This window comes from Capsella rubella, unplaced genomic scaffold (genome assembly GCF_000375325.1).
Source record: "Capsella rubella cultivar Monte Gargano unplaced genomic scaffold, Caprub1_0 scaffold_1, whole genome shotgun sequence".
NCBI classification, from domain to species: domain Eukaryota; kingdom Viridiplantae; phylum Streptophyta; class Magnoliopsida; order Brassicales; family Brassicaceae; genus Capsella; species Capsella rubella.
In genome coordinates this window covers 4,006,096-4,030,512 of record NW_006238923.1, presented here as the reverse complement: position 1 = coordinate 4,030,512, position 24,417 = coordinate 4,006,096, and the positions used below count along the sequence as shown (strand labels likewise).

Here is a 24,417-nt window from a genome sequence, read left to right as displayed (position 1 = left end):
ACGTCACTTAAACATGATTTTTCTACTTCTATACGTTTGCAAACTGAGTTGTTACGTATCATGATTTATAGAATTTGGTTCAGAGATAACCGGTATGATGTAGATTACATTAAGCTTTTTCTGTGATGAGTTTAGACTAGATCATATTCTGATTTGGAGTTAAAGGATCATGATCACATGTACAAATGTACTTGTATGGTAAAGACTTGCAGGAAATTAATCAGAAATATTTAAAGCGTTTTATGTTGGGAATTGAAGTTCGATCGCAGTTGGGTTGCAGCTATTACATTTTCTTTGTCGGTAAACCCATAAATCATACCCACACTATGTTTTTGCAGATCGGACTGATACTTTATAGATCTCTTTCAAACTTGTGTTTTTATTTACATATATAAATTAGATATATTATATAATACGTAAATTTGTCAAATAGTACTACGTTACTGATGATGCATTATGCATATATAGTGTGAAGAATCTAAAATGAATTAGATGTAAACATTAATTTGCCAATAGATTTAAATACATTAGTTTCATACCAAACGTTTTTGGCTAGCCAACACTATTTTTGCTTTACAACTTTAACATATGATGTCGGTCTCGAATTTGTATAAAATTATGAGAATGCACACATCATTATTGGTTCGTTTGTATAATCCACTATATATGATATACTACTACTACCAAGAGTTGTCAGTTTTCCTCTTTTGACATGTTTCAGTTTCGTTCTTGTAGTTGGAGTTGTTATTTTCTTTTAGATAGATATTCAATAAACTAAATGGGATGTAAATAATAGTTTGCAAGTTACGTGTTGTGCAAAACCATATCCATACTAATTTTATATGTGGGTAGTCTCTCGATCTCATCCATGTGTGCTCTTCAATATATTAAATTTTTTAAAATCGTATTCCTTTGCACAAGTACTCAATAAATCAATTATCTCCCGGTTCAAAAAGAAAATTAACAGAAAGTATCACGGCTATTATATTTAAAGGGCTTCACAGTTCACAGTTCACAGTATTGGCGTACGTTATGTATGTATTTTTACTTAGTCGGCGAATCATCAATCATGTAAGAAAATTAGGTTCAATAATCAATATACATTTGGTCAAAATAATAAATATATAGATAGAAAGCCATGTGGTCATCGAAGAAAATACCAGACGAGTGACTCACTGACTCGTTGTTTTTTCATAATTGGCACGACGCAACTGCCATCTTTAACTGTAAGCATTTGCTAGACTTTAATACATTATATATGTAATAAATTTATTATGTAAATGTGATAATGTCTTTAAAATCTGTATAAAAAATATATATATTCTATACAGATTCTATACAAATATATATATATATATAGAGAGAGATATATTCGACGTCTTCCATTAGTTGGATTATGATTACTAAAATGATGGTAAAAGTTTATAATAAAATTGTGGAAGAAGATGAAAAACAAATCCACATCAAACACGTTCAAAATATATTTTTCATTTAAACAAAGACACTAAAGGCATAAAGGTTGTTTCATCGGTAGCTAGCATATTGCAGGCATTCACATACAAGTCGTGGCCGAGAAAAAAACAACTTTTTCCCATTTTTATCTACAAGTAAAATTCGTAAGAAATTTTGATTTGAATGTAGTAGTAAATTTTAAATGTGATAGAATTACCCACGTTGACAAACAAAAAAAAATGTTTTAAGAAATAGAAGATTATTTTGGCCCACGTCTAGTCACACAAGTCAGAAAATACGTAGGATGACGCAACTGTAGTTTATCAAATGTAAAATAGAATAGAGGTTCATAATTGGAAAGGTTCCTTTTCTGATTTTCGGAAAGGTTAAACTTGCTCGTTGTGTGTGTGTGGACTTTATCTCCGGGAGGGAGGTACAAGAACAAGAAGAGTTCACGTGTTATGTTTTGTTTTCCGTATTCGACGTTTCATTCCATAGAAAAAAAAAGACCACAAGTTCACAAGTCTCTTATCACAGAAAAAAAAAAACCAGAAATAATTTTCAATCATCATTACCACTATATTGTTATCATTAGTAATCATTAGTATTAGTAAAACACTAATTCTAATGTAATGTACTCCGAAGTTGATAAAAATGGTGCTACTCGGAACAAGATAACGTAATTAGTAAACGGTGACGACGAACGAAGAGTGAAATAAACAACATACATGTAGTAGTAATATCTTTGTTTTATATTTGCGTTAAAGTATATATGCTGCACCACCACATACGCTTATATTTTAATCTTGATGAATAATGATTTTAAGGATACATACGATTTTATTTTTTTATTTATGAAGTTCATGGATTCAGCCGGTGGTCTCTAAGGAATATATAATAAAGGATTGCAAACATGTCAATTTGCTAAATGAGTGAATCGAATCCAGCCTATCCCACTAAGTTAACGAGGCTTGTCTAGACTACTAACTTGTTTCCATGTATACTATTCATATCTTTACACGAAAGAATATACTTATAACGATTCATAATAATTAGTTTTAATTTACATTTTTCACCTAAAGAGTCAGATACGATTAGGATCGGTTGACACGATGTGAATCATAATGCATAGCCTTATTTTGTGTAAAACATTTAATACATTTTTTTATTTTCATGAAACGGATGTGATTATTAAATAAAGAGCAAAAGGAAGAAGCCTTGTTTTCTTCTTTTTTTCAGCTTTCTTTATTTCCTATGTAACACTAAAATAAAATATATATCAGTAGACACGGCAAAATCGCCTTTATATTACAGCTCCTCTCTGAGCCAAAGTCGCAGAAAGATCCACATACCGAAACGAAGATACAGAGAGAGAGAGAAAAAAATAAAACAGAGTGACGACGAGTCCGTAGCTAGATTTTTTTTCTTTCTTGAATAAGAGAAAGAATATATAAAAAAGAAATGGGTTCGGAAGCGACCACCGCCGTGGACAACCTTCAGCAACCGTTGCTGGAGTCAACGAAATCGGAAGTTGACTTCAGGATGGAGAGTGTGTTAACGGACACACATTTGTCATATTTCCGGCGGATCTACTTGGCGGCGTTGATCGAGATGAAGTATCTTTTCCACTTGGCGGCTCCGGCGATCTTTGTTTACGTTATCAACAATGGCATGTCTATGGTCACTCGTATCTTCGCCGGTCGCTTAGGAAGTATGCAACTCGCTGCCGCTTCTCTCGGTAACAGCGGTTTCAATATGTTCGCCATTGGTCTCATGGTACGTCAACTATATTTATAAACGGATCTGTTATATTAAAGAACTCTTTAAATCTTATAGATGTTTATGTGTTGTTAAAGATTATGATGAAAAAAAAAAAAAACAGAGAAAATATGAATGAACTCAATTTTTTTTTTTTTGACCGGTGACATAGCTTGGAATGGGAAGTGCAGTGGAAACGTTATGTGGGCAAGCGCATGGAGCTCACAGATACGACATGCTTGGAGTCTACTTACAAAGATCCACGATTGTGCTAGTCCTCACGGGACTTCCAATGACCGTACTCTTCATCTTCTCCAAACCTCTCCTCATTTCTTTAGGCGAGCCAGCTGACGTTGCATCAATGGCCTCGGTCTTCGTGTACGGTATGGTTCCGATGATCTTCGCTTACGCAGTCAACTTCCCGATCCAAAAGTTCCTCCAGTCACAGAGCATCGTAACGCCAAGCGCGTACATCTCAGCGGCTACACTAGTCCTCCACTTAGTTCTCTCTTGGATCTCAGTCTTCAAGTTCAGCTGGGGCTTGCTTGGTCTGTCCGTAGTTCACAGTGTCTCGTGGTGGATCATCGTTCTGGCTCAGATAGTTTACATAAAGATCAGTCCAAGATGTCGCCGGACTTGGGATGGTTTTAGCTGGAAAGCTTTTGATGGTCTTTGGGACTTTTTCCAGTTATCTGCCGCTTCAGCTGTCATGCTCTGCCTTGAATCTTGGTATTCTCAGATTCTTGTTCTCCTCGCCGGACTTCTTAAAGATCCTGAACTTGCTTTGGATTCTTTAGCTATCTGGTAAGTTTTTTTTCTTAATGTTTTTACATTATATGTGTCAAACATAAAATAAAATGCTATACAATAATAACAAATAACACATACAGCCCAAAACAGATAACTTTTATTTTTGGGTAGTAGTTGAGTTAATATTCAAAATTTAGAATACTTCCAAAACTTTACATAAAATGTACCCTTAATTCGTAGTGAAAATTGTAAAAGTGAAAAGGAAAAAAAGAAGACTGGGACAATAATGGGACTATACTGTCTGATCATTTGTCCGATCAAAGTTTTCAACTTTTGGCTAGTTTTCGGGAATCTCCTTTATGTGAAACAAAAAAGTCACGTTAGTGTCTGATGCCATGATAGATTTTCTTGGCCGTAGTATGTGACTTCACCACGTTTTTTCTCAACCTTTGCGTTAAAGCCAGTTTCAGAATATCCAGTGCTTTTTTTCTTTCGACGGTTCTTAATTTCTTGAGAGTGTAAACTTCGTGTCGTTTTCCTTGATAAACGACGGCATGCACTCCTGTGTGTCTTGGAAAACGCATAAAAGTATTGATAACTCCAAGACCCCAAGTGGCCAAGTCATTAATATTAGTTTATATTACAGCGACTTATTATTATTTTACGAAAACTGATTATTTTAAGTCTCGTATTAGTACTGACACTTTATGACAAGAAAACAAAAAGTTTATTACTGACTCTTTCTTACGACTTGGTCATAATAATAATAGAATAATCTATAAGTTATCTTACTTTAGTTTTGTTTTTTTATTTGCAGTATGTCAATTTCGGCAATGTCGTTCATGGTGTCCGTTGGATTCAACGCTGCTGCCAGGTTCGTTGATTAAAAAACTTTTTTGTTTAATGTCAGTGGTGATAAATTAATAACACAAGTTACAAATGGGTAATAGCTAATGATATCATAATTTTATTTTTTTACTATACAGTGTGAGAGTTAGTAACGAATTAGGAGCTGGGAACCCTAGATCAGCTGCATTTTCAACTGCGGTAACTACAGGAGTATCGTTTTTACTGTCGCTGTTCGAAGCCATAGTGATCCTCTCATGGCGTCATGTAATCAGCTATATTTTTACGGACAGTCCAGCGGTTGCTGAAGCCGTCGCCGAGCTCTCTCCTTTCTTGGCCATTACCATAGTTCTCAACGGTGTACAACCTGTCTTATCTGGTAATAATACGACAAAAACATGTTTTACAATAATAATGACAATAATATACTTTCTCGACAAAAAAGAAGTAATCATAATAGTTTTGATTAGTTGTGATTTGTGAATAAATGATTCAATTATTGATTGTTGTTTTTTTTGATAAAACAGGTGTGGCCGTTGGATGTGGGTGGCAAGCATATGTTGCCTATGTTAACATTGGATGTTATTACATAGTGGGAATTCCGATTGGTTATGTTCTTGGTTTCACCTATGATATGGGAGCTAGGGTAAATTTCTTACATGATCTATATCAGTGATTGATTGGTGGAAAGGTGAAATTAAACTAAAATTGTTATAATGGATTTGGTGCAGGGAATATGGACAGGGATGATTGGGGGCACACTCATGCAAACGATTATCTTAGTCATTGTCACTTTCAGAACTGACTGGGATAAAGAGGTAAATTATTAATACAAACAATTTAGTACTACTATGTTTTAACTTTGGGTTTATTTGTTTCTTATCTGATGATGATTGTTTTTTGTATATAAATTCAGGTGGAGAAGGCGTCGAGACGATTGGACCAGTGGGAAGACAGCTCTCCGCTACTTAAGCAATAAAATAAATATATTGATCTTTTCAATAAGAAATTAAAAAAATCTTGGGGAGATTTAGAGGTCAATTATATATAAATATATTTTCCCCAAAAATTGATTAAAAAAGGATAAAACCCTAGTTAAGTTAATCAAGAGATTCGATATGTGGATCTCTAGATTAATACATTGGAAAACAAATAGTTTTCTGAGGGGAGGTTTGGAGTACGAGAAGGAAGAAGAGTCAATGTACATTTCTTTTTTTGTTTTTGTTAGAGAAAGTAATATTGAGAAGTGATATAACGATGTATTGTGTGGAAGAGTGAAATTTAAGTTCTTGTAAACCGTTTCTTGTGTAACGAAACCAAATAATGAAACACATGGCTCTTATGGTCCACGATTTGTCAATCATACAAATTCTTCTGTAATAATTATATGATCTCAACTCACATGTTTTTTCATACTGGTGATAATGCATATATGTTGTTATGTGGTGTTACTACAAGTCGGAACTATGATTCGTTTTATGTTCATATGATATAGCTATGATGATTTTAATTTAGTAATGATTCCATCTACATAATCCTATACTGTGTTAAATATGTAAAAGTATATTTTTATATGATTTATATAACTCGTTATAATTTACACCAGTTATGTAATCTGTAAAATAGTGTATATGTTAGAACTTAGAAGCTATTGAAAGTACTCTGGATTTTCTGAAAACTTTTGGGCTGGTTTATGATTTATGTTAAATCGTGTTTGAATACTTTTTGATATGTTTTTACATATTCTTCTTTATAAATTCATAAACATGTTAGGTTAGGTTACAGTCAATGGTCAATAAAAGTCATCGTACGATAATTTCACCGGAGTTCGAAAAAATAATAATATTTGTTGAGTTGTTGTTAGTATGTCAACGTCAACCCAATTTTTAAATGTAAGTAACTTTATCGTCGTTCGTCTGTTGATAACGCAAATAATAATATAACGAGTAATCCTATATAGACTTCCAACTGCATATAAACCACAAGATAACTTGCTAAATCTTTTTTTTTTTTTATGAAAGCAAATTCGAAAAGAACGAGAATCTTCCAAGAAAATGGACAACGTGGCTTGATGACTCACGAGACTTTGCCATATCATTAGCTCAATCAACTATGAGCAGTCGGTATCAAGTATACATCACATAACTACTATGTTCTTGTGGAAACTCAACTAAAGCGACAACGAGAATTCAGAAAATATATGTAAAACTTTTTTTAATATATGAGAAAAACCTTAATGGTAGTCAATTTTAGTCTCTTGATGTTGTTTTCTTCATCTAGTTAATGATGATGATATAAGACTACAAGTATATTAAAACATTTTAATGAGTGTTGTTATAGTTTATTATAGTTGATATATAAACAATAAAGTCAAGTTTATTTGTATACTGACTAATAAACGTTCATAAAACTACTAATGAGTTTTGTCCAAAAGAAAAAAAAACTACTAATGAGTATCTTCGCACGAATGTTGAAAGCGAACGATATCATTGAAAATAGTCAGAATCTGGTTTACTGAAACAGCTTGGCTTTTGAATCTGTAAATTTTGTGGACCAAAGAATTAATTTTATCATTTAGTATTTGGATTTGATTTGATCTGATTTACTTTGATTTACTTCGAATTTCTCTATCTAATAATTTAACAGCCATAACGTAGTTAGCATACCTCTCTGAACAAAGTGGGAAGCCATCACCATGCATGATGATGCATTCATACTAGTATAAAAATATTGAACTTGGAATGAAACCTAAACTACGATCGATAGACCAACCCAAACAAGATTTTAGTTTTCTCTTTTATATGTCGTTATTATACTTACTTCCATTTTTTGAATATGCATACGCATTTATATTTAATGCTGAAATGTCATTGTTGATATTTAACAAGCAATACGCTATTGTTTTTAATATATAAGCCGCCTATGTAAAACGTGAAATATTACCAACGGTTTACACTTGGGAGAATATGGAGTTCTAGTTGAATATTAACACAACACTAACCATAAATAAAGTAAAAAAATCAAGACTCATATATCGGTAAGATTGCGATGTGATATATACCATTCTGTGTTTTGAGCTTCCCACAAGCCCCAATTTTAGTTTTCAATGGTACTTGTGAAGATTCGGTTAAAAATGTTAAATGCTTCCTTCTGACATGAATCCATCGTGTTGTTGAAGTTATTTAATATTGCGGTTGGAATATTATTCGCCTCATTAATTATTTCTGTAAAAGAATCACAAACAAGAAAATCCAGTGAATAAAAAGATGTAGAGTTATAATACAAGACGATGATTATGTGTACACAGACACCATAGATTTAAGGACCAATTATATGGTGTAACTCTACTATTATATAGCAATAGTTTTTTTTTTGTTGTTGTTGTTATTACGTGACTTGAGTGATAGGACTATAAGTTTGGTCCATCTTCCACAAAATCGGCTAATGTTGTCTTGTGGTTAAGAGACATTACCTTTGACGAGAGCGATTAAAAAAAAGATTCCAACTTGTACGGCAATTTTAAATGTTTATGGTTGGATCCGTCTGAGATTCGAGTGCTCGTACGACTTCTGTGAGAGAAACAGAAAAGCAATTGAACGGATGATAGAAACTGGGAATCTTTTCAATTCGGGGTTATACGGATCCACTCACCATCACCCGTACTTGATATCCTCATCTCACTTCATCATCCACTTGTCTTTTTTGTTTTTTTCGAGAACAAAACCTATCTAGGATTTGGTCTAGAGTTGGTTGCACACTTCATAATAATCGAGCCAACAAATATAAATTTGGTTTAAGAATATAACATTTTATCTGTTTTCTATAAACGTTTAATTAGCCAAAAAAGAGATTCCTCATAGGTTACAAAAAAAAAAAGTCTGAAAAATCAACCTCGAGAAAAATTGTTTCACATAGTTGATAAGAGAAGAATAGCTTCAAATCCCCGGACATAAGATAAGAGTAATACACAGTAAGATTGTTTGGCCTTATTTTTTTTTTGTGCCCCATGTTGAAAAAAGTCAAAATTTAGACTAATAGAGTCGGAAAAAATCTTTGTCCAAAAAGAAAGAGTAAAAAAGATCAATCAAGCTCCATATCATCTGACTTTCTACTTCCCTGTGATCCATTACGTTCCGGTTTCATGGGAGGAGAGTTTGATTTCCCAATGTACTTGCACGTCCTGAATCACATTCACATCCTCTCATCAGTTAAATCCGACTTCGTTGGTTTCTATCAATTATGACTCAAGTTTTTGTGGTTAAATTGTGAAGATAGCTTGAAGAGTAATAAGAGAGGGTTTAGGTTATATTTACGCGTTCAGAGCATCGGCTTTTCTCCTGATTTCACCAGATTGCAGCTCTGGAATAGCGTCTTTGGGTAAAGATTCTTGTTCTGTTGTTCTCTCCTGGAGCCACCTCTCAGCTTTATGACATTCATCAAGAACCTGAAAATGGAATATAATCAGGGGTCTAATTATATAGCAATCTAGACAAACTTTTTATCCACCTCAACTCAGATTATTCCCAATAGAGTGAGACTTGTGTTAGTAGTTTAGAATCAAACCGCGTTCTTTCTTTGAGGAGGAAGAGACTCTGCAGCTGCTCGATTATCTGCAATAATTTTCAGAAGATCTTTTGATGCTTGTACTCGCTCTTCTCCATCTTTAAACCGACTTTCAATGGGATCAATGAGCTGCTCACAGTAAGTCATTAATTAGAGGACATGAAAGTCATCTGCTGAGACTAACCTTTATATAAAGAACCTCAGAGATTTACTTACCTTTTTGATATCATTCAACTTCTCAATGTAAGCACTTTCAGATTCATCATCACCATCTTCATAGAGCCAATCCTCTGTTTCCTGTAGATTTTTAGCTATGCATTCCCGTTCTGACTCAGTTGCAGTGTTCCGATATGTATTTAGCATCTGCCAGTATACAAAGTGTTAACTATTTATTCTTGGAAGTGATAACATCTTGAAAAGACAACAACATTTTTTACCAAAATCTAAAGGTCGAAGCTATAAAACCCATATGGATTACCTTATCACGCATCTCATAAACAAAGGATTCGAGAGCATTCTTCTTATCCTTTGTCGATTCCATCTTCAAATCTTGCTCCACTAAAGAGTTCTCTCTCTGTTTGGCCTCCAATAACTCATCCTTTGTTAAGGCACCAGATACATTCGCAACAACTGGAACTTCCATTCTTTTGATAGCTTTAGGCTCATTACCCTACACGAGAGAGAACTAATCTCAGGATTTTTGCAGATTAGCATGCTTTGGAGAATCTCCGGAACAACCAATTGAATGGAGATGCCAATGCTTTAAGATCAGCTTTTTATTTGTTGGGATTGCACATTTCTTGTAATGCAGCTATATTTCTTAGACGTTGTTAAACTATACTTACAGTAGGACCTGACGAAGGGTCCAAAGTGTCATCCTTTGTAGCAGAAGATTGATGGTTGTTTTCGGATATCATCTCTTCAGAAGTTAGATTCTCCTTGTGATATTCAATTAGCTGTTCAGAAATGGAAAGATTAGACTCAAGATAGGTAGACATGTAAAGGCAATCATATCTGGAGAGGATTAAAAAGATTGTACTTACAGAAGCTGAATCGATTGTTACAATCCCGTGGAGATTTAACTGAACTCTTACTTTGACACGGGCTGCTTCTCCATGGGAAATATGAAATGGACCAATCTAACAAACATTACACAGCAAACTTAGAATTCCATAATATATGCAATGCCCAAAAGTGGCATAACTGCCAGTGTGAAGAAAGAGCTATAAAGACAGAATATACAAGTAAGGAAAGCCTGAAAGATAGTATACCATAAAACTGCTTATCGGAGTTGGTAAATCTGGTGTTGTTTCATTATGGTTTGCATAAAAGGCTTCCAAATGGAAAGTGTTTTCCCTGTGTAGAGTAAGAACCTTTACACTTGGAAAGACCTGGCCCTTCGGAAAGAGCAATTCATTTGATGGTGTGCTTATGGGACCTTTATCAGATGAGAAGCCGACTGAGAAAGGAAAAGAATCTTGAACCTGAAAAATAGGGTAAGAATAAACAAAAAACAACAGCCATTCATACGAAATAAATCCGTAAAGATATAACCACAGTTATAATCTATTATTGTGCTACATAATTTTTTTAAAAGATACCTCATAATCTCTAACACGGAAAACTGGACTGAGCATTGCACACTGAAGCGCACATCCTCGAGCTACACACTCACTTGCATTCACAGTCCTGCCTAGCTCCCTCTTAAACAACGAGCTTAGCATCTTAGATATAGCTGGAATTCGGGACCCTGATCCAACTAGCTCCACCGAATGGATTTGATCCAAACTTAATCCAGAGTCAGCCAAAGCCTTTTGACAGGGTACAATTAATCTTTCCAACAAGCCTGCTGACAACTGCTCAAACTCTTCTCTCTTGATGAAGCTCTTCACGTCCTTCTCCTCCATAAGACATTCTATATTCAGCTGTGCCTCAGCATTTGCACTCAAGACCTTTTTAAGTTTCTCACATGATGCTCTTAACCTAACACACGCCTTGGTATTTGTATATACATCTATGCTGTATTTCTCCTTAAATTCAGCGGCAAAGTGGTTGAAAAGAACCTCATCAAAATCTCTCCCGCCCAGGTTTCTATCAAAAGCATGAGAACGAACTCTCATGCTTCCAGACTCAAATGACGCCACACAAACTTGTGTATCACAGTGACCAATATCGATAAACACAATGTAAGTAGGGCTCGCGTTAGCCGCCAAGTCTGTCTTGTATATACCATATCCAAGAGCAGTGGCTGTAGAATCATGCATCAATCTCAACGGCCTAAGGCCAGCAATGGCTGCAGCATCCAAATAAGCAAGTCTTTGTGAGTTTGTAAAGTAGGAAGGTATCCCGATGACACAGTCTGAAACAGGCGTTTTGAGACTCTTCTCTGCTATCTGCTTCAAATGCGAAAGCAACATGCCTAATATCTGCACTGGACTAAAGCCCTGCATCTCACCCATGTACCGAAGCTGAATTAGAATTCCACCATCAGAGCCTTCGGAAGTTTCAAAAGGGAACAACCTCAGATCATTCTGAACATCAGGTTCCCTGAATTTCCTACCGATCAGTCTCTTTAACTGCGAAATGGTTGATTTGGGATGCATAGTAGCAGAGGCAGCAGCAGCGGCACCCATGAATCTCTGCTTCTCACCAAACGAAACCATAGCAGGATTTTCTCGGTTGGATTCATCGTTCAACAAAATATCAATCCCCCGTTGCTTTGCAACCGCAATAACACAGTTCTCATTCCCAACATCAAATCCCACCACACTCATTTTTAGCAAAACCTCAAAAACCAAATACCGTAAAACTCAAAAAGATCAACTCCAATTCTCAGAAATCCAAACAAAAACTCTTATACATGAGCTTCCTGCGCATCAAACTTCTCTCTTTCTGCAATATAAGAAACGAAAACCACAATCACATCAACTAATCTCAAACACTAAGAGAATCTAAGGGAATTAAAAGCAACAGGATCAATGCAACATAGAATTTAATACATGTCCCCCATAAAAGGTAAGAGTAGAACCCGTAACAAACTGAGACACGACGCAAACATTCAACACAATTTGATAAAAACGCGATCATCAGCTCCAAAAGAATGTGGAAATTTCTATGCTAAAATCATTACAGGATCGTTTAATACTAAACAGAACCAGAAATTTCCTCTGTATTGTTGGTAGATTTTTCTAAGGATTTTATAAGCAAATCAACAACACGAGATCTTAGATATATATATACGCATTATGAAATTGTAGCTCGTCAATGAGAAATCAAATCAAAAGAGAAGAAGGAGAAAGGTTTGAAGAAGACTATACGATGATCAGAAACTTGGAATCGCGAGACCTCCGATGACTTGGGACGAGGACGAACGAAGAAGATGAGAAAAAAAGATTTGAGGGAACAAGCAAGGCTGAAGAAAATAGAAAAAAAAAATATAAAAGAGAGAAAAGGAAAGGGTAAAGAATTTTACAGAAAAGGAAACTGTATTTTCATTTAAGTCCTTATATATTCCTTATAATTGACATTGTACCCGAAGTTATTTTGATGACCTAACCCAAGATTAGAAAATCTAAGGGAAAATATTTCACGATGTAGCACGAACGCCCACAAGGTTCAGTTGAAGGTGGGATCAGATTCAATAAATAATGTTTAATTTTCAAAAATATATTTATCAACAAAAAAAAAAATTAGAAATGTAAACTTTATAATAAGTGAACATTTCATATAATATGATAAATTATATATTAATTTTTTATCAAGCGCGTAAAATAAAACCAACCTTTAAAATATAAACAGTTTATTTAATGAAATCAAAAACTCTATTACAATGTACCAATGTTCAAAAAGGGTTAGATAATGAATCATGAATTAAGTTAAGCAATTTAGCAAAAAAAAATAAAGGTTCATATACTTATTAGTTTACTCGTTTATGACAATTCAATATATCCTAATAAGCATAAGAATGAATCTGATATGCTAGGTGGCCCAAATTAATCGGCATTGCCATATCTATAGGTCCTTGATATTGTCGACAAAAAAAAAATTAAAAAAAATAGGTCCTTGATATTAAAAAGCAAATAAATCTGATACAAAAGCAAACAAATCTATTTCTATGTTTGGTTGATTATATTTTGAAAATTATCTTAATTCAAATTCGATAGATATCCAACTTAATGATTTGCAATGTGTTGTTTACAATTATTCAAAAAAAAAAAAATGTGTTGTTTACAAAGAAAAATCGCATCATCATATAATTAAAAAGTTATTATTACAAGTACGATATTTTTTCCCCCTTTTATGAAAAAAACAAAACTCATGATCTCTTCATATTACATTTCTTGATAAACTTTTGTAATAGAGATCAACAGAAACTCCAGAAACAAAAGAAAAAAAAAATTACACAAGAAAACAATGAAATATAAAATCAAACTTCAAGAGTGAAAATAGGCCTAGGTAGTCCAGTTGTTGCACGACCACCACCTTGGAACAGCTTCTTCAAGGCTCTGACGCCGTTGTGAGAATGCTTTCGGATTCCGCCTAATCTAACGGCGGACACTACGCTCCGACGTAGGTTAGTCAACCTCTTTCCGATCTTGACCTTCAACAGATAAAGCTTCAGCCGTAGAAACGACGAATGAGGATCACGACGAGAAACCAAGTCGGCTTCTTGAAGTGTTTTGTAAATCAAGAACTTGGCTCGTCGGTGAAGTACCTCTTCTGGGTCTTCCTTGTCCACCTTCGAGTAAAGGCACGGCCTTTTGAAGAGGGTCATTTTCGTCTTTTTGGGTTTTCCCGACGACGACTTTTTGTGGTAAAATGATCGATCAGAAGAGATATGAGGAGAGTAGCTTCAAATGACTCAAGTATTTGTAGTCATTGCATTGAGCGGTGCTGCTGCACTAACTTGAACTTGTATACGTGTTTCTTACTTCTTTCTTTCTCAAATTCTATAATTATAATTTATTGGTACAAAATAATAATAATAATAATAATAATAAAGTTTAGCATATAAGTCAAATCGTTAAGATAATATAAGATAGACTAAGATGGTATGAATTTCCAGCTAACAATCTATAATTAATGTCTATATATATAACCATTGTTTTAATTTAATTATGAAAAATGAGGTCATATAGTATATATACTTGTAAGATATTTTTATATACATCATCTTAAACTATAAAACATTTCAATTTACGAGCTTGCCGTCCAAAAAATTTAATTTATTTTCTGGCATAATGAGGTCATTTTAAGTAGTTAAAGTGTTTAACGTTTCAGACTCTAAAATTTCATTACGAGTTAGCTACCCAAAAACACATACTGTATGTACAATTAACACTTTCACCTATTTAATGTATATATTTAGTTATTATACATCGGGTATATAACTTTTAATCTCCATGTTGGAAGAAATAATTAATTATGTAGTTTTACTGAGTTTGAAATCCTTGAAACTGAAATATGAACAATGATTTCAATTGATAAAGACAATTTAAATATGTAATACATTATACACTTCTAAAAAGAAGTTATGATAAGGAGAAAATATATTTTCATTTACGTAAACCAACAAATTTTAAATAAATAAGACGCAAGATCTAGTAAATTAATCAGATTGTTTTTGTTTCCGTGTCCTTTGGTTTGGACAAACGGGTCATGGCAGTTTTGTTTATATAATTTTCAAAGCTGAAAGGCTGTAAGTCCCAAAGATTGGATGGCTTCCAGAGACTCATAATTTGTTATGTAAAATGTTTCAACCTTTAGAGACACATACCATATACTCTGCCTCTACATACACCTCTGAAGACTCTCCAACTGTTCTACTGCTGGAGATTACTTGTGCTCAAGATCTCTATTCAGATACGTTTTCAACTTTTCCTATGGAATTTTTTTTTGTTTATTTAGGGTAAATATAGAACCAATTTTCAAAATCGTCGGAACATGGTATTTATGACATTCCTCGACCATTGTTCTAACATTCAAAAGTAAACACCGTACCCAAAAATATTATCAAAGCTTATTACGTTCTTTCAGAAAAGTGATGACAACATTAAAAAGCAGAAACACCGTTGAAACATTATTAAGACTTAAAAAGCAGAAAAAACACACCTAAGAGAAACAAAGACAAATCAACTGTGTTTTAGAACACGCTCATAACAGAGTACGCAAACAGCAAACAGGACATTAACCCAACAAATACTCATCGTGGTCAGTAGCTGAACCCGACTTGTTGCTGCTGTGGTGGTTGCTGTGGTGCCTGCTGTCCTGCCTGTGGTGTCTGCTGGTAACCGCTGTATCCACCACCACCACCACCAGAGTAACCTCCGTAATATGCATTTGGGTCTTGCGGGATCGAGTATCCATACTGCTCCTGTCCTTGTCCATACCCACCGTAATAAAACTGGCTTGGATCCGCTGTCTGGAACCAACATCAAAAAAGCATTTCATATTAAGCTATTTGGTATATATTCAAATACCATATCGGCCAACTGACTTAAGTGATTCTATTAACAACCAGAACTAGAGCCTGAACTACATAATTCCCTAAATTTTCATCGAGCAAGAAAGGTGAGAAGATGAAAGAACTGGCGAGAGAAGCTGCAATAGTTTTTCGACAGTAGGCCACACCCAGTGAGCTGTTTCTTTCTCTCATCTAATCTAAATGCAAAGAGAATCAATTACCTGTTTGTTAGAAGGACTTCGGCCCCATGAGAGCCTCACTGTTGTTCCCCCCAATTGCACTCCATTCAGCATTCTAAGAGCTTCCTCAGCGCAGCTCCTGGAAAAAGAGGGTCACGAAAAACATGACTAAACAGTTAGATTGGTATTCCAAAATCCAATTATAGGGTCAAATGAAAGAGTTTTCAGTAGTAGCAGCAGATTTACTTCTCCGAAAATTGAACAAATCCACAGCGCTTTCCAGCTGGTATTTTCACATGCACAATCTCACCATACTGGCCAAAGACATTCTTTAGATGATCATCCGTGACAGATGGATCCAATCCACCAACAAAAACCTGCACGTCAACTTAATATGCGTCAGAGATAACATCTTTGGAAGATACCCAAGTATGACACATGTACTATAGGAGCATATAACCCACAGTTGTGTTATTTGGATCATTATCAGTAGGTACCCCTGCAGCAGCGCCCTGGTATGAATCTGCATTTACGCCGAAAAACACAGGTATAGTGAACGGAGTAAGTATCAGTAAATTACACATGCAAGAAAAACAAATGGAGACCCATTTGCAGCCTCCTATAATCTTCCTAACAAAATGAATGGAAATGAAAAGAAGGCATGAACACACATATATCACACTGCTCAAACTCCAAAAAGAGACAGAGTATTTTTTTACTGTTGATGACAAAATTGCTAAACAAGTAAGGAACTTGCCATGTGTGAGCAATCAAAAGGATATGAGGAGCCACAACCACAAAAGATAAGCAATTAGAAACATAACTCAAACGAGATAATTGAACATAAGATGGCTTTCGATTACGTAAGGAGGGTAATGTGCTAAATTTACGACGTAGAGAACGAAATAATAGAATGACTATAGGGACACAAAGTATAGAGGAATTGTAAAGGCCAATGCTGAAAAAAAAACTAAAACCAGTGTATCTATTTCTCTGGCTACCCAGAAACTACTAAATCTGACCGAACCCATTCTTATAAGGTGAAACGAAATCTTTCTCAGAAAAATGCTAAACATTTGGAGAACTTCGATCATCTAGACTCTCAGAAACGATATAAAAGAAATTGATGTACAGATATATAAGTAAATCAAATGAAAGATAAGAACTTTAGTAGAGCGGAATGATATAGAAAAGTTAATAGAAAAGTAAAATACATAAGAACTGAATTATAAAGTAAGTAACTGAGTAAGAGCTGGAATAAAGGTTGTAACGAAAAGATAAATGGAAACCAAAAAGTAGGGCTGAAGCGAAGGAAAGGGCTAATAAAGGATAACACATGAACTTTAAAACTGACCTAAGCATGAGCACTCAATAAGGGGATAACCATTTCAGCTGAAATCAGTTCCAGGCCTCAAGATGATAGAGAGCCCCTTGACTCCCTGCTTTGAAACAAACAGGATACAACAAGTGTGCTATAAGATTTCTATCTTTTAAGTTTTAACAGAATTAACTGCGGCCTGAGCGGTAAATGAAGGATGCGGCTTTAAAGAAAAATTAGAAAGTGTCATACTTTCTCAAGTCTGTTAACTAGTTCTTACTTGAAGAAACCTAGTCACATAGATACTACAGCACAGAATCTAAACAATCATGTGAATGCAAGAACGAAGCAGTTCTAATGTAACATCATACTTCCAATCTTAGGCATACCTCTTTGACCAGTTACACCTTTTTTGCTAGCAGCTGGCCCAATTCTCATAGGTCTGGTAGAACAAGGAACACCATTCATCTCCGTCATAGCACGCATCTGTTCACTTTCATCAGAAAACCTAACAAAACCATATCCCTTGGTACGCCCAGTGGCTCTGTCAATAACAACCTTGGCACCCTTAACTGAAGGATAAGAGGTTCTGAACGTCTCAAGTAGGATATAATCCGTAACATCAGCAGCAAGGTCACCGACGAATATAGTGTAGTCTGGTGAATCGTCCCGTTTATCTCCTGAACTCAATGATGCCCAGTTCAATCTAAAGAGCTGATCCGGAAAGCTCGGGATAGGAGTGTTGTTGAATGTTTGTAGAGTTCGTTCAGCAGCAGCATGAGACGCAAACTCAATAAAACCGTAACCTTCAACCTGGCCGGTTTGCTTGTTACGGATCACTTTAGCAGAAAGAAGCTGCAAATTATTCATAATGTTATTAAACTAACTACTCATTAACAAGAAATAACACTCACTGTCGGGAAGAGAATACAGATAAAAGTTTCTAACTTTGAAAATCCAATCTTTCATACAGAAAACAAACAAAGTATCAAATTAACCTCAATCTCCTAGAAGAAACTAAAACCATTATTCAAAAACACAGATCTGAGATAATTACCTCTCCGGTATGAGCAAAACAACCATAGAGGAAACTCTCATCCATCCAATACTGTAAGTCCCCGATCCAAAGAGTCCGGATCTCGTCGGCAGTCATAGGCTGAGATGATGGCGGCGCCGCCGCTTGAGGATTCCACATCTGTGGCGGTGGAGCAGCTCCAGCAATCCCGTAAGGAGACGGTTGCTGGTAACCGTACTGCTGTTGCGCAGAAGGAGGAGGGACGTGATGTGGAAGGATACCGCCGGGTGGTGGCTGCTGCATCATGATCGGAAAAGAAAGAAGAAGGAAGATAGAGAACTCTTTAGAATCTCTCCGACCGTAGAAAAATTGTGATGAAGAAGAAGATAACAATTGTAAGAAGAGAGAGATTAATGACAACCTTTGCGAAGGCGGCGGTTCGTATAAAAAAGATATGTATTTAGTAAATATATTACAACAGATGTGAGTTTAATCACCAAGGGATCCGTGGCGCAATGGTAGCGCGTCTGACTCCAGATCAGAAGGTTGCGTGTTCGATTCACGTCGGGTTCAAACCCCCGGTTTATACAAGATCCTTAACTTTTTTTTTTTGCTTTTCTCTTACTTTATCTCAAAATTCATCAAAACCGTCCAAGGTAATGCCAATCAACGGCTGGTGTGAGTTGATTACTATGTGAACGACTTATGTGATTTAAGTAAACCATCGAAATTAATTAATTTCGTCAAATCGTGAACCGGTTTAAACCTCTTCTCTCTCCACCGTCGTCTCAATTTCATCTGAAACATCATGAACCCTAGTAATGGCGTTTCTCTTCCGCATTCCAAAATCGGAATCTCTACTCCAGAACGTGACTCAATTCCGATTCCAATCTTCTTCGTCATCTATCTTCGCACTAAACTCGCTCTCTAGCAAGCAGAAGAAGAGCCGAGCTACTCTCTCCCTTCTCAAGTCCGAGAAAAATCCAAACCGGATCCTCGAAATCTGCCGATCCGCTTCTCTAACCCCTGATTACCACGTCGACCGTATCGCCTTCTCCGTCGCGGTGGTGACACTAGCGAGAGAGAAACACTTCGCCGCTGTGTCGCAGCTTCTCGACGGTTTTATCCAGAACCAACCCGATCCCAAATCTGAGAGTTTCGCAGTCCGTGCCATTATTCTATACGGCAGAGCTAATATGCTTGATCAATCTTTACATACATTTCGTAACCTCGAGCAATACGAGATCCCAAGGACGGTGAAGTCTTTGAACGCTCTTATTTATGCTTGTCTAATGGCTAAAGATTACGAAGAAGCGAATCGTGTCTACCTCGAAATGCCGAAGAGATATCGTATTGAGCCTGATCTGGAAACGTACAATCGAATGATTAGAGTGTTGTGTGAGTCAGGTTCAACGGGTTCATCATACTCCATTGTTGCAGAGATGGAGAGGAACTTTGTAAAGCCTACAGCTGCTAGCTTCGGGTTAATGATTGATGGTTTTTACAAGGAGGAGAAGTATGATGATGTGAGGAGAGTGATGAGAATGATGGAAAATTTTGGTGTCCATGTAGGTGTTGCTACATACAACATCATGATTCAATGTTTGTGTAATAGGAAGAAATCTGCAGAAGCCAAGGCATTGCTTGATGGTGTTATGTCTAGTAGGATGAGACCAAACTCTGTGACGTATTCTCTATTGATTCATGGGTTTTGCAGTGAGGAGAATTTGAAGGAAGCTATGGAGTTGTTCATGATTATGGCGAATAGTGGATACAAGCCTGATAGTGAGTGTTACTTCACTCTGATTCAATGCTTGTGTAAAGGTGGAGACTTTGAGACAGCTTTGATCCTTTGTAGGGAGAGTATGGAGAAGAATTGGGTTCCGAGTTTTAGTGTCATGAAGTGGCTTGTCAATGGACTAGCAAGTCTTTCCAAGGTTGGTGAAGCAAAGGAGCTCATTGCTCTAGTTAAAAGGAAGTTTACTAGAAATGTTGATTTGTGGAAAGAAGTTGAAGCTGCATTGCCTCAGTGAACAAGGAGCACACACAAAAAAAGGTCATTCGTCTTTTATTTGATTCGAGTGAGGCTTTTGAAGTTTTGAGATTTGTGTAATTTAGCAAAAAATATCCTCTGTCCATCTTGTTGTTGAGGGTAAGTAGCTGGTGCTATCAATTTTCTCACTGAAAATTATTCAACATGTTGTATATATAAAATGTGCATAACAAAGATAGATTCATGTCTCGGCATAGTAATGGAACCTGGAAAAGCCTTAAAAGATAAATCTGAAACAAACTTGGAACATAGTTTTAAACACAATATGAATCCCTCTTTCTAGCCAGTTTATTCCCCATCTTCTCACCTCGAAACGCTGGAACCTGAAGCAAGCTCTGCACATAGCAACAATCACTGAGCGTAGGTCCGATACCAGTGAGGTATTCAATTTTTTGGTAATCTTGATTCTCTCCCACAATGTAGATGCTAATCATATGCTGGCTTTCGATAAATAGTGCAAGCCTACCATTTCTCTCAATGAAGGAACTTAAATACTGACCAAATATTGGATATTGAGGTACATCAACTGTCATCACCGTTTTCCAGTGCTGCTTCTTCATCACCCATAGGTGAATCTTACCAGTTCTGTAGCATCCAAGTAACAAAGAAAGTTGGTCTCCTCTAAAAATCCCTAAAGAACAGTAATTTTCCAATTCAATGGATGGAGAAGGAAGAAACAAGGGTTCAAATCTTTCTTGTAAGAAATCGAAACTCTGTATCGACATGATCCCATCCTTATTGTAACCTAGCCAATAAGGAGTTCCTCGCAAACACACACTTGAAAATGGTGATCCATCAAACCCATCGAAGTTTTTATCGACAACAACCTTCCAAGAATCAGATTTGAATGCGTAGACTTCAACCCTTGATTTATCTTTAGCTTCCACTCTACAACGAAACCTAACGACTTTGTAATCAAAAGAACTAGATAACTGGTTACTGATGTATCCAAGACCATACACATCCATGGACTGGTGGTCAAATCCTTCGGTACATTTGATCCATCTCTTTTGATTCAGCAAAGGATTCGATACCAAAACCATACTTTTAGTGACGTATAGCAATAGACCATCACAATGAGAAATATTGATCGCAGGTGTTAAAGCTATTGGAAAAGGCAATTTCAAACCACATTTTCCCGGTTTGTTGAAATCGATACCAACGTAAGAAATTGCGGAACCGAATAGAGGAGAAATTACGTGTTCATTGTTGAAGACGGTGAATTGTTGCTCACGGCAACGCATATGATACAAGTGCTTGTTGACGAATCTCGGCTCTGCAATTAGGGTTTCCCATTGCTTGCAAGTGAATCTTAATCGTACCAGAGATCTAGCTGGAACCCTTGAGAGTATCTCCTCAACCAGATCAGACGAAAGCTCCTTAGCCATTTGAGACTTTTTAAGTGTTCAAAACATCTTTTAACCTAGTATTTTGCATTTAGACGACGGACTTAGCAAAATGTAGAAGCCCATTTATGCCAGTAAGGGCCCAATACCAATCCCCATTTGTGCGAGTCATCAACCTGCTCCTCTGCCAAGATGGTCAGTTTCTGCTAATTCGGTGATAATATTGTTTCTTCTCAATGACTATACTACGTATGACGTTTTCGGATTACATACTTTTTGAGATACTTCAATATATAGCTGCATAGTTTCTTCTTCACTATAACTAGAAAACAAGCCATTTTCAAATGGATATAAATGTTGAGTCATAACTCATAAGATATGAAGTACTACAATAACAACCAAGAAAAGGCATGACAACATTCTTTGAATCAGATTCAAACTCATGAAATGTTTTCCCACTCTTTTTTTCTTTTCTTATATGAACGACATGACCTTCTTGTTCTCGCCTCGAGAAAACCGGGAACCGGAAGCAAGCTCGGAACATAATAGAACCTAGAACCACCAACGGAAGGATCCATAGAACAACAGTTCACTTTTTGGAACTCTTGATTCTCTCCCATAATGTAGATGCTCATATGCCCTAAACTGATAGATAACACAAGTTTACCATTGTTGTCAACGAAGTGACTTGTATATCTAGGATACATGTAAAATTCAGGTGGAGAAACAGTCATCAGCCTGCTCCAATGCTTCTTCATCACCCACAAGTGTATCTTATTTGTATCCAAGGGCTTATGTAACAAAGAGAACCCTTCTCCTCTGAAAACGCCTAGAGAAAGAGTTTTCTCCAAATTTTTAGAGCCAATGCATGAAGGAGGAAGAAACAAAGACGCAAATCTCTCTTTAGAGAAATCAAAACTCTGTATCGTTGCAAAAGCTTTACCATTTAGATAACCTAGCCAATAAGGGGTTCCTCTCACACTCACACTAGACTCTGGTTCTTGAAAGAACCCATCAAAGCTTTTATCAACAACAACCCTCCAAGAATCAGAGTTGAATTCGTAGACTTCAATCCTCGATTTTCCAACATCACAAGGACGGCAAAGAAACCTAACGATTCTGTAATCACAATGACCTGATGATTGGTTATTACTAATACATCCAAGACCATATCCATACACATCCTTGAACTGGTCACAGTTGATCCATCTTGCTTGTTTCAACAAAGGATTCAAAACTAAAAGTTTGGATCTCATGACAAACAGCAATAAACCATCACAGTGACACATGTCCTCTACCAATAAATTTGTGGTCGAAATTGGTTGCAAAACCTGCAGATTCAAACAAGGGTTTAGGAGTTCGTCGAAGCCGACACCTACACAACACACTGTGAAAGTGAACAAGTGTAAGTGATTGTGGTTGATGACTATGAATTGTTGCGCAAGGCCACGCATATGTGACAAGTGCTTCTTGATGAATCTTGGCTCGGCGATTAGGGTTTCCCACTGCTTGCATGTGGTTTTCAATAGTACTAGAGATCTAGATGGAACCCATGAGAGTATCTCCTCTATCAAATCAGACGAAAGCTCCATCGCCATCGTCGTCCTCTGACTTTGAGGAATTTTTATTATGAGTTTCAAATTTTGACCCCCTACACACAATATATAGTCTACACTTCAGACAAGTGGAGACTGGAATGTGGCCCATTTATCTGATTAAGGCCCAACATGATAAATCCACATATACTACGACAACAGCTCTAATTTTGATTTCAGATTATTGTAAACAAGATTACACGTGTTTTAGACATTAGTTGAGGGAAAACTATATAACTTCATTAATGGAAATAAACTTCCAAACAGTTAAATTATCTAAAGGTGTTTGTATCTTATCATCTTATGCGTCCGTCTGTGTCCTTGAGTTGTAAAGTTTTTAGATTTTCATTTTTAATTGCCCTTGATTTTATTGGGAATAAAGAGGGTTTTGTTAATTAAAAACAAGACTTTGGTTTAAATCAGAATTATAATTTATGTCCACCATAAATAAGTCATGTAATGTCTTGACGAAACAACTTTCTAATAGAGAAACTCATTGACCAATTTCGAACAACAAACATCAGGGGCCGACCATATTTCCAAAATTTATTTTTTTGCTAAATAAAGGAAAGAAAAATATATTCCAATTTTGGATGTGTCTTTTGGTTAAACCAAGGGAAATTTGGTAGAACTACTTTAATTAAAAAGTTAAAATCCGAAAAGGGAATTCCGTTTTTACAATTTTTTATCTATCAAAAATAAAATATTAAAAATAATTTAAAAGTTATAAGATAATTCAATAAGTGAGTTCAACGCATGATGTGGTTTGAACGTTGAAAGACTTCTTGAAAGGAAGAAATGGGTATATACAGAAAAAAGAAGTTCTTATCTTTTTTCATATGATATATGATTCGTCCTAAAATTAATGCATGGTTTGGCGCAACGACGAAGGAGGATTGAAAGGTTAGATCCATCATATCTTTATTGATTTAAAACATTCAATATTGTTTTAAATGGTTATAGTGAAATGTTTTGCAGTTTAAGACAATCTGTTGAACAGTTGTACTACCATCACTTATCTGTTTAGTCTGTTTATTAGTATACATGAATAATTTGTATATTAACTAAATAATTGAAGA

The 24,417-nt window shown here is 35.8% G+C and overlaps 7 protein-coding genes and 1 non-coding gene across 8 annotated transcripts; 3 read left to right on the top strand and 5 right to left on the bottom strand.

The window, feature by feature from the left end:
• The first annotated feature begins 2,803 nt into the window (after positions 1-2,803).
• LOC17897974 (protein DETOXIFICATION 36) lies at positions 2,804-6,159 on the top strand. Its single transcript, XM_006307235.2, has 7 exons — positions 2,804-3,228; positions 3,383-4,014; positions 4,778-4,834; positions 4,947-5,185; positions 5,334-5,452; positions 5,538-5,624; positions 5,723-6,159. The coding sequence occupies exons 1-7, from the start codon at positions 2,914-2,916 to the stop codon at positions 5,783-5,785; spliced, it is 1,512 nt and encodes a 503-aa protein (XP_006307297.1). The 5' UTR covers positions 2,804-2,913; the 3' UTR covers positions 5,786-6,159.
• A 2,476-nt stretch (positions 6,160-8,635) lies between these two features.
• LOC17897908 (heat shock 70 kDa protein 16) lies at positions 8,636-12,797 on the bottom strand. The gene is made up of 10 exons (XM_006306772.2): positions 12,687-12,797; positions 10,971-12,261; positions 10,641-10,853; positions 10,413-10,508; positions 10,215-10,325; positions 9,848-10,039; positions 9,586-9,732; positions 9,370-9,498; positions 9,120-9,250; positions 8,636-8,986 (listed from the first exon to the last, which is right to left on the bottom strand). Exons 2-10 carry the CDS (start codon positions 12,141-12,143, stop codon positions 8,887-8,889), a joined length of 2,292 nt encoding a protein of 763 aa, XP_006306834.1. The 5' UTR covers positions 12,144-12,261; positions 12,687-12,797; the 3' UTR covers positions 8,636-8,886.
• Positions 12,798-13,776: 979 nt separating this feature from the next.
• Positions 13,777-14,143, bottom strand: LOC17897350. The gene has a single exon (XM_006306155.2). It carries the CDS (start codon positions 14,141-14,143, stop codon positions 13,796-13,798), a length of 348 nt encoding a protein of 115 aa, XP_006306217.1. The 3' UTR covers positions 13,777-13,795.
• Positions 14,144-15,366: 1,223 nt separating this feature from the next.
• On the bottom strand, positions 15,367-18,729 carry LOC17897724 (polyadenylate-binding protein RBP45B). Its single transcript, XM_006307437.2, has 6 exons — positions 18,387-18,729; positions 17,719-18,184; positions 16,476-16,534; positions 16,258-16,388; positions 16,054-16,150; positions 15,367-15,790 (listed from the first exon to the last, which is right to left on the bottom strand). The coding sequence occupies exons 1-6, from the start codon at positions 18,648-18,650 to the stop codon at positions 15,581-15,583; spliced, it is 1,227 nt and encodes a 408-aa protein (XP_006307499.2). The 5' UTR covers positions 18,651-18,729; the 3' UTR covers positions 15,367-15,580.
• A 116-nt stretch (positions 18,730-18,845) lies between these two features.
• On the top strand, positions 18,846-18,917 carry TRNAW-CCA. Its single transcript has one exon. It is a non-coding gene; the product is annotated as a tRNA-Trp (tRNA).
• A 187-nt stretch (positions 18,918-19,104) lies between these two features.
• Positions 19,105-20,571, top strand: LOC17897075 (pentatricopeptide repeat-containing protein At1g11630, mitochondrial). The gene has a single exon (XM_006307635.2). The coding sequence runs from the start codon at positions 19,166-19,168 to the stop codon at positions 20,375-20,377; it is 1,212 nt and encodes a 403-aa protein (XP_006307697.1). The 5' UTR covers positions 19,105-19,165; the 3' UTR covers positions 20,378-20,571.
• A 66-nt stretch (positions 20,572-20,637) lies between these two features.
• Positions 20,638-21,785, bottom strand: LOC17899450 (putative F-box/LRR-repeat/kelch-repeat protein At1g11620). The gene has a single exon (XM_006303605.2). It carries the CDS (start codon positions 21,783-21,785, stop codon positions 20,652-20,654), a length of 1,134 nt encoding a protein of 377 aa, XP_006303667.2. The 3' UTR covers positions 20,638-20,651.
• A 398-nt stretch (positions 21,786-22,183) lies between these two features.
• On the bottom strand, positions 22,184-23,335 carry LOC17899112 (putative F-box/LRR-repeat/kelch-repeat protein At1g11620). Its single transcript, XM_006304571.2, has one exon. It carries the CDS (start codon positions 23,333-23,335, stop codon positions 22,184-22,186), a length of 1,152 nt encoding a protein of 383 aa, XP_006304633.2.
• Between the last annotated feature and the right edge of the window lie 1,082 nt (positions 23,336-24,417).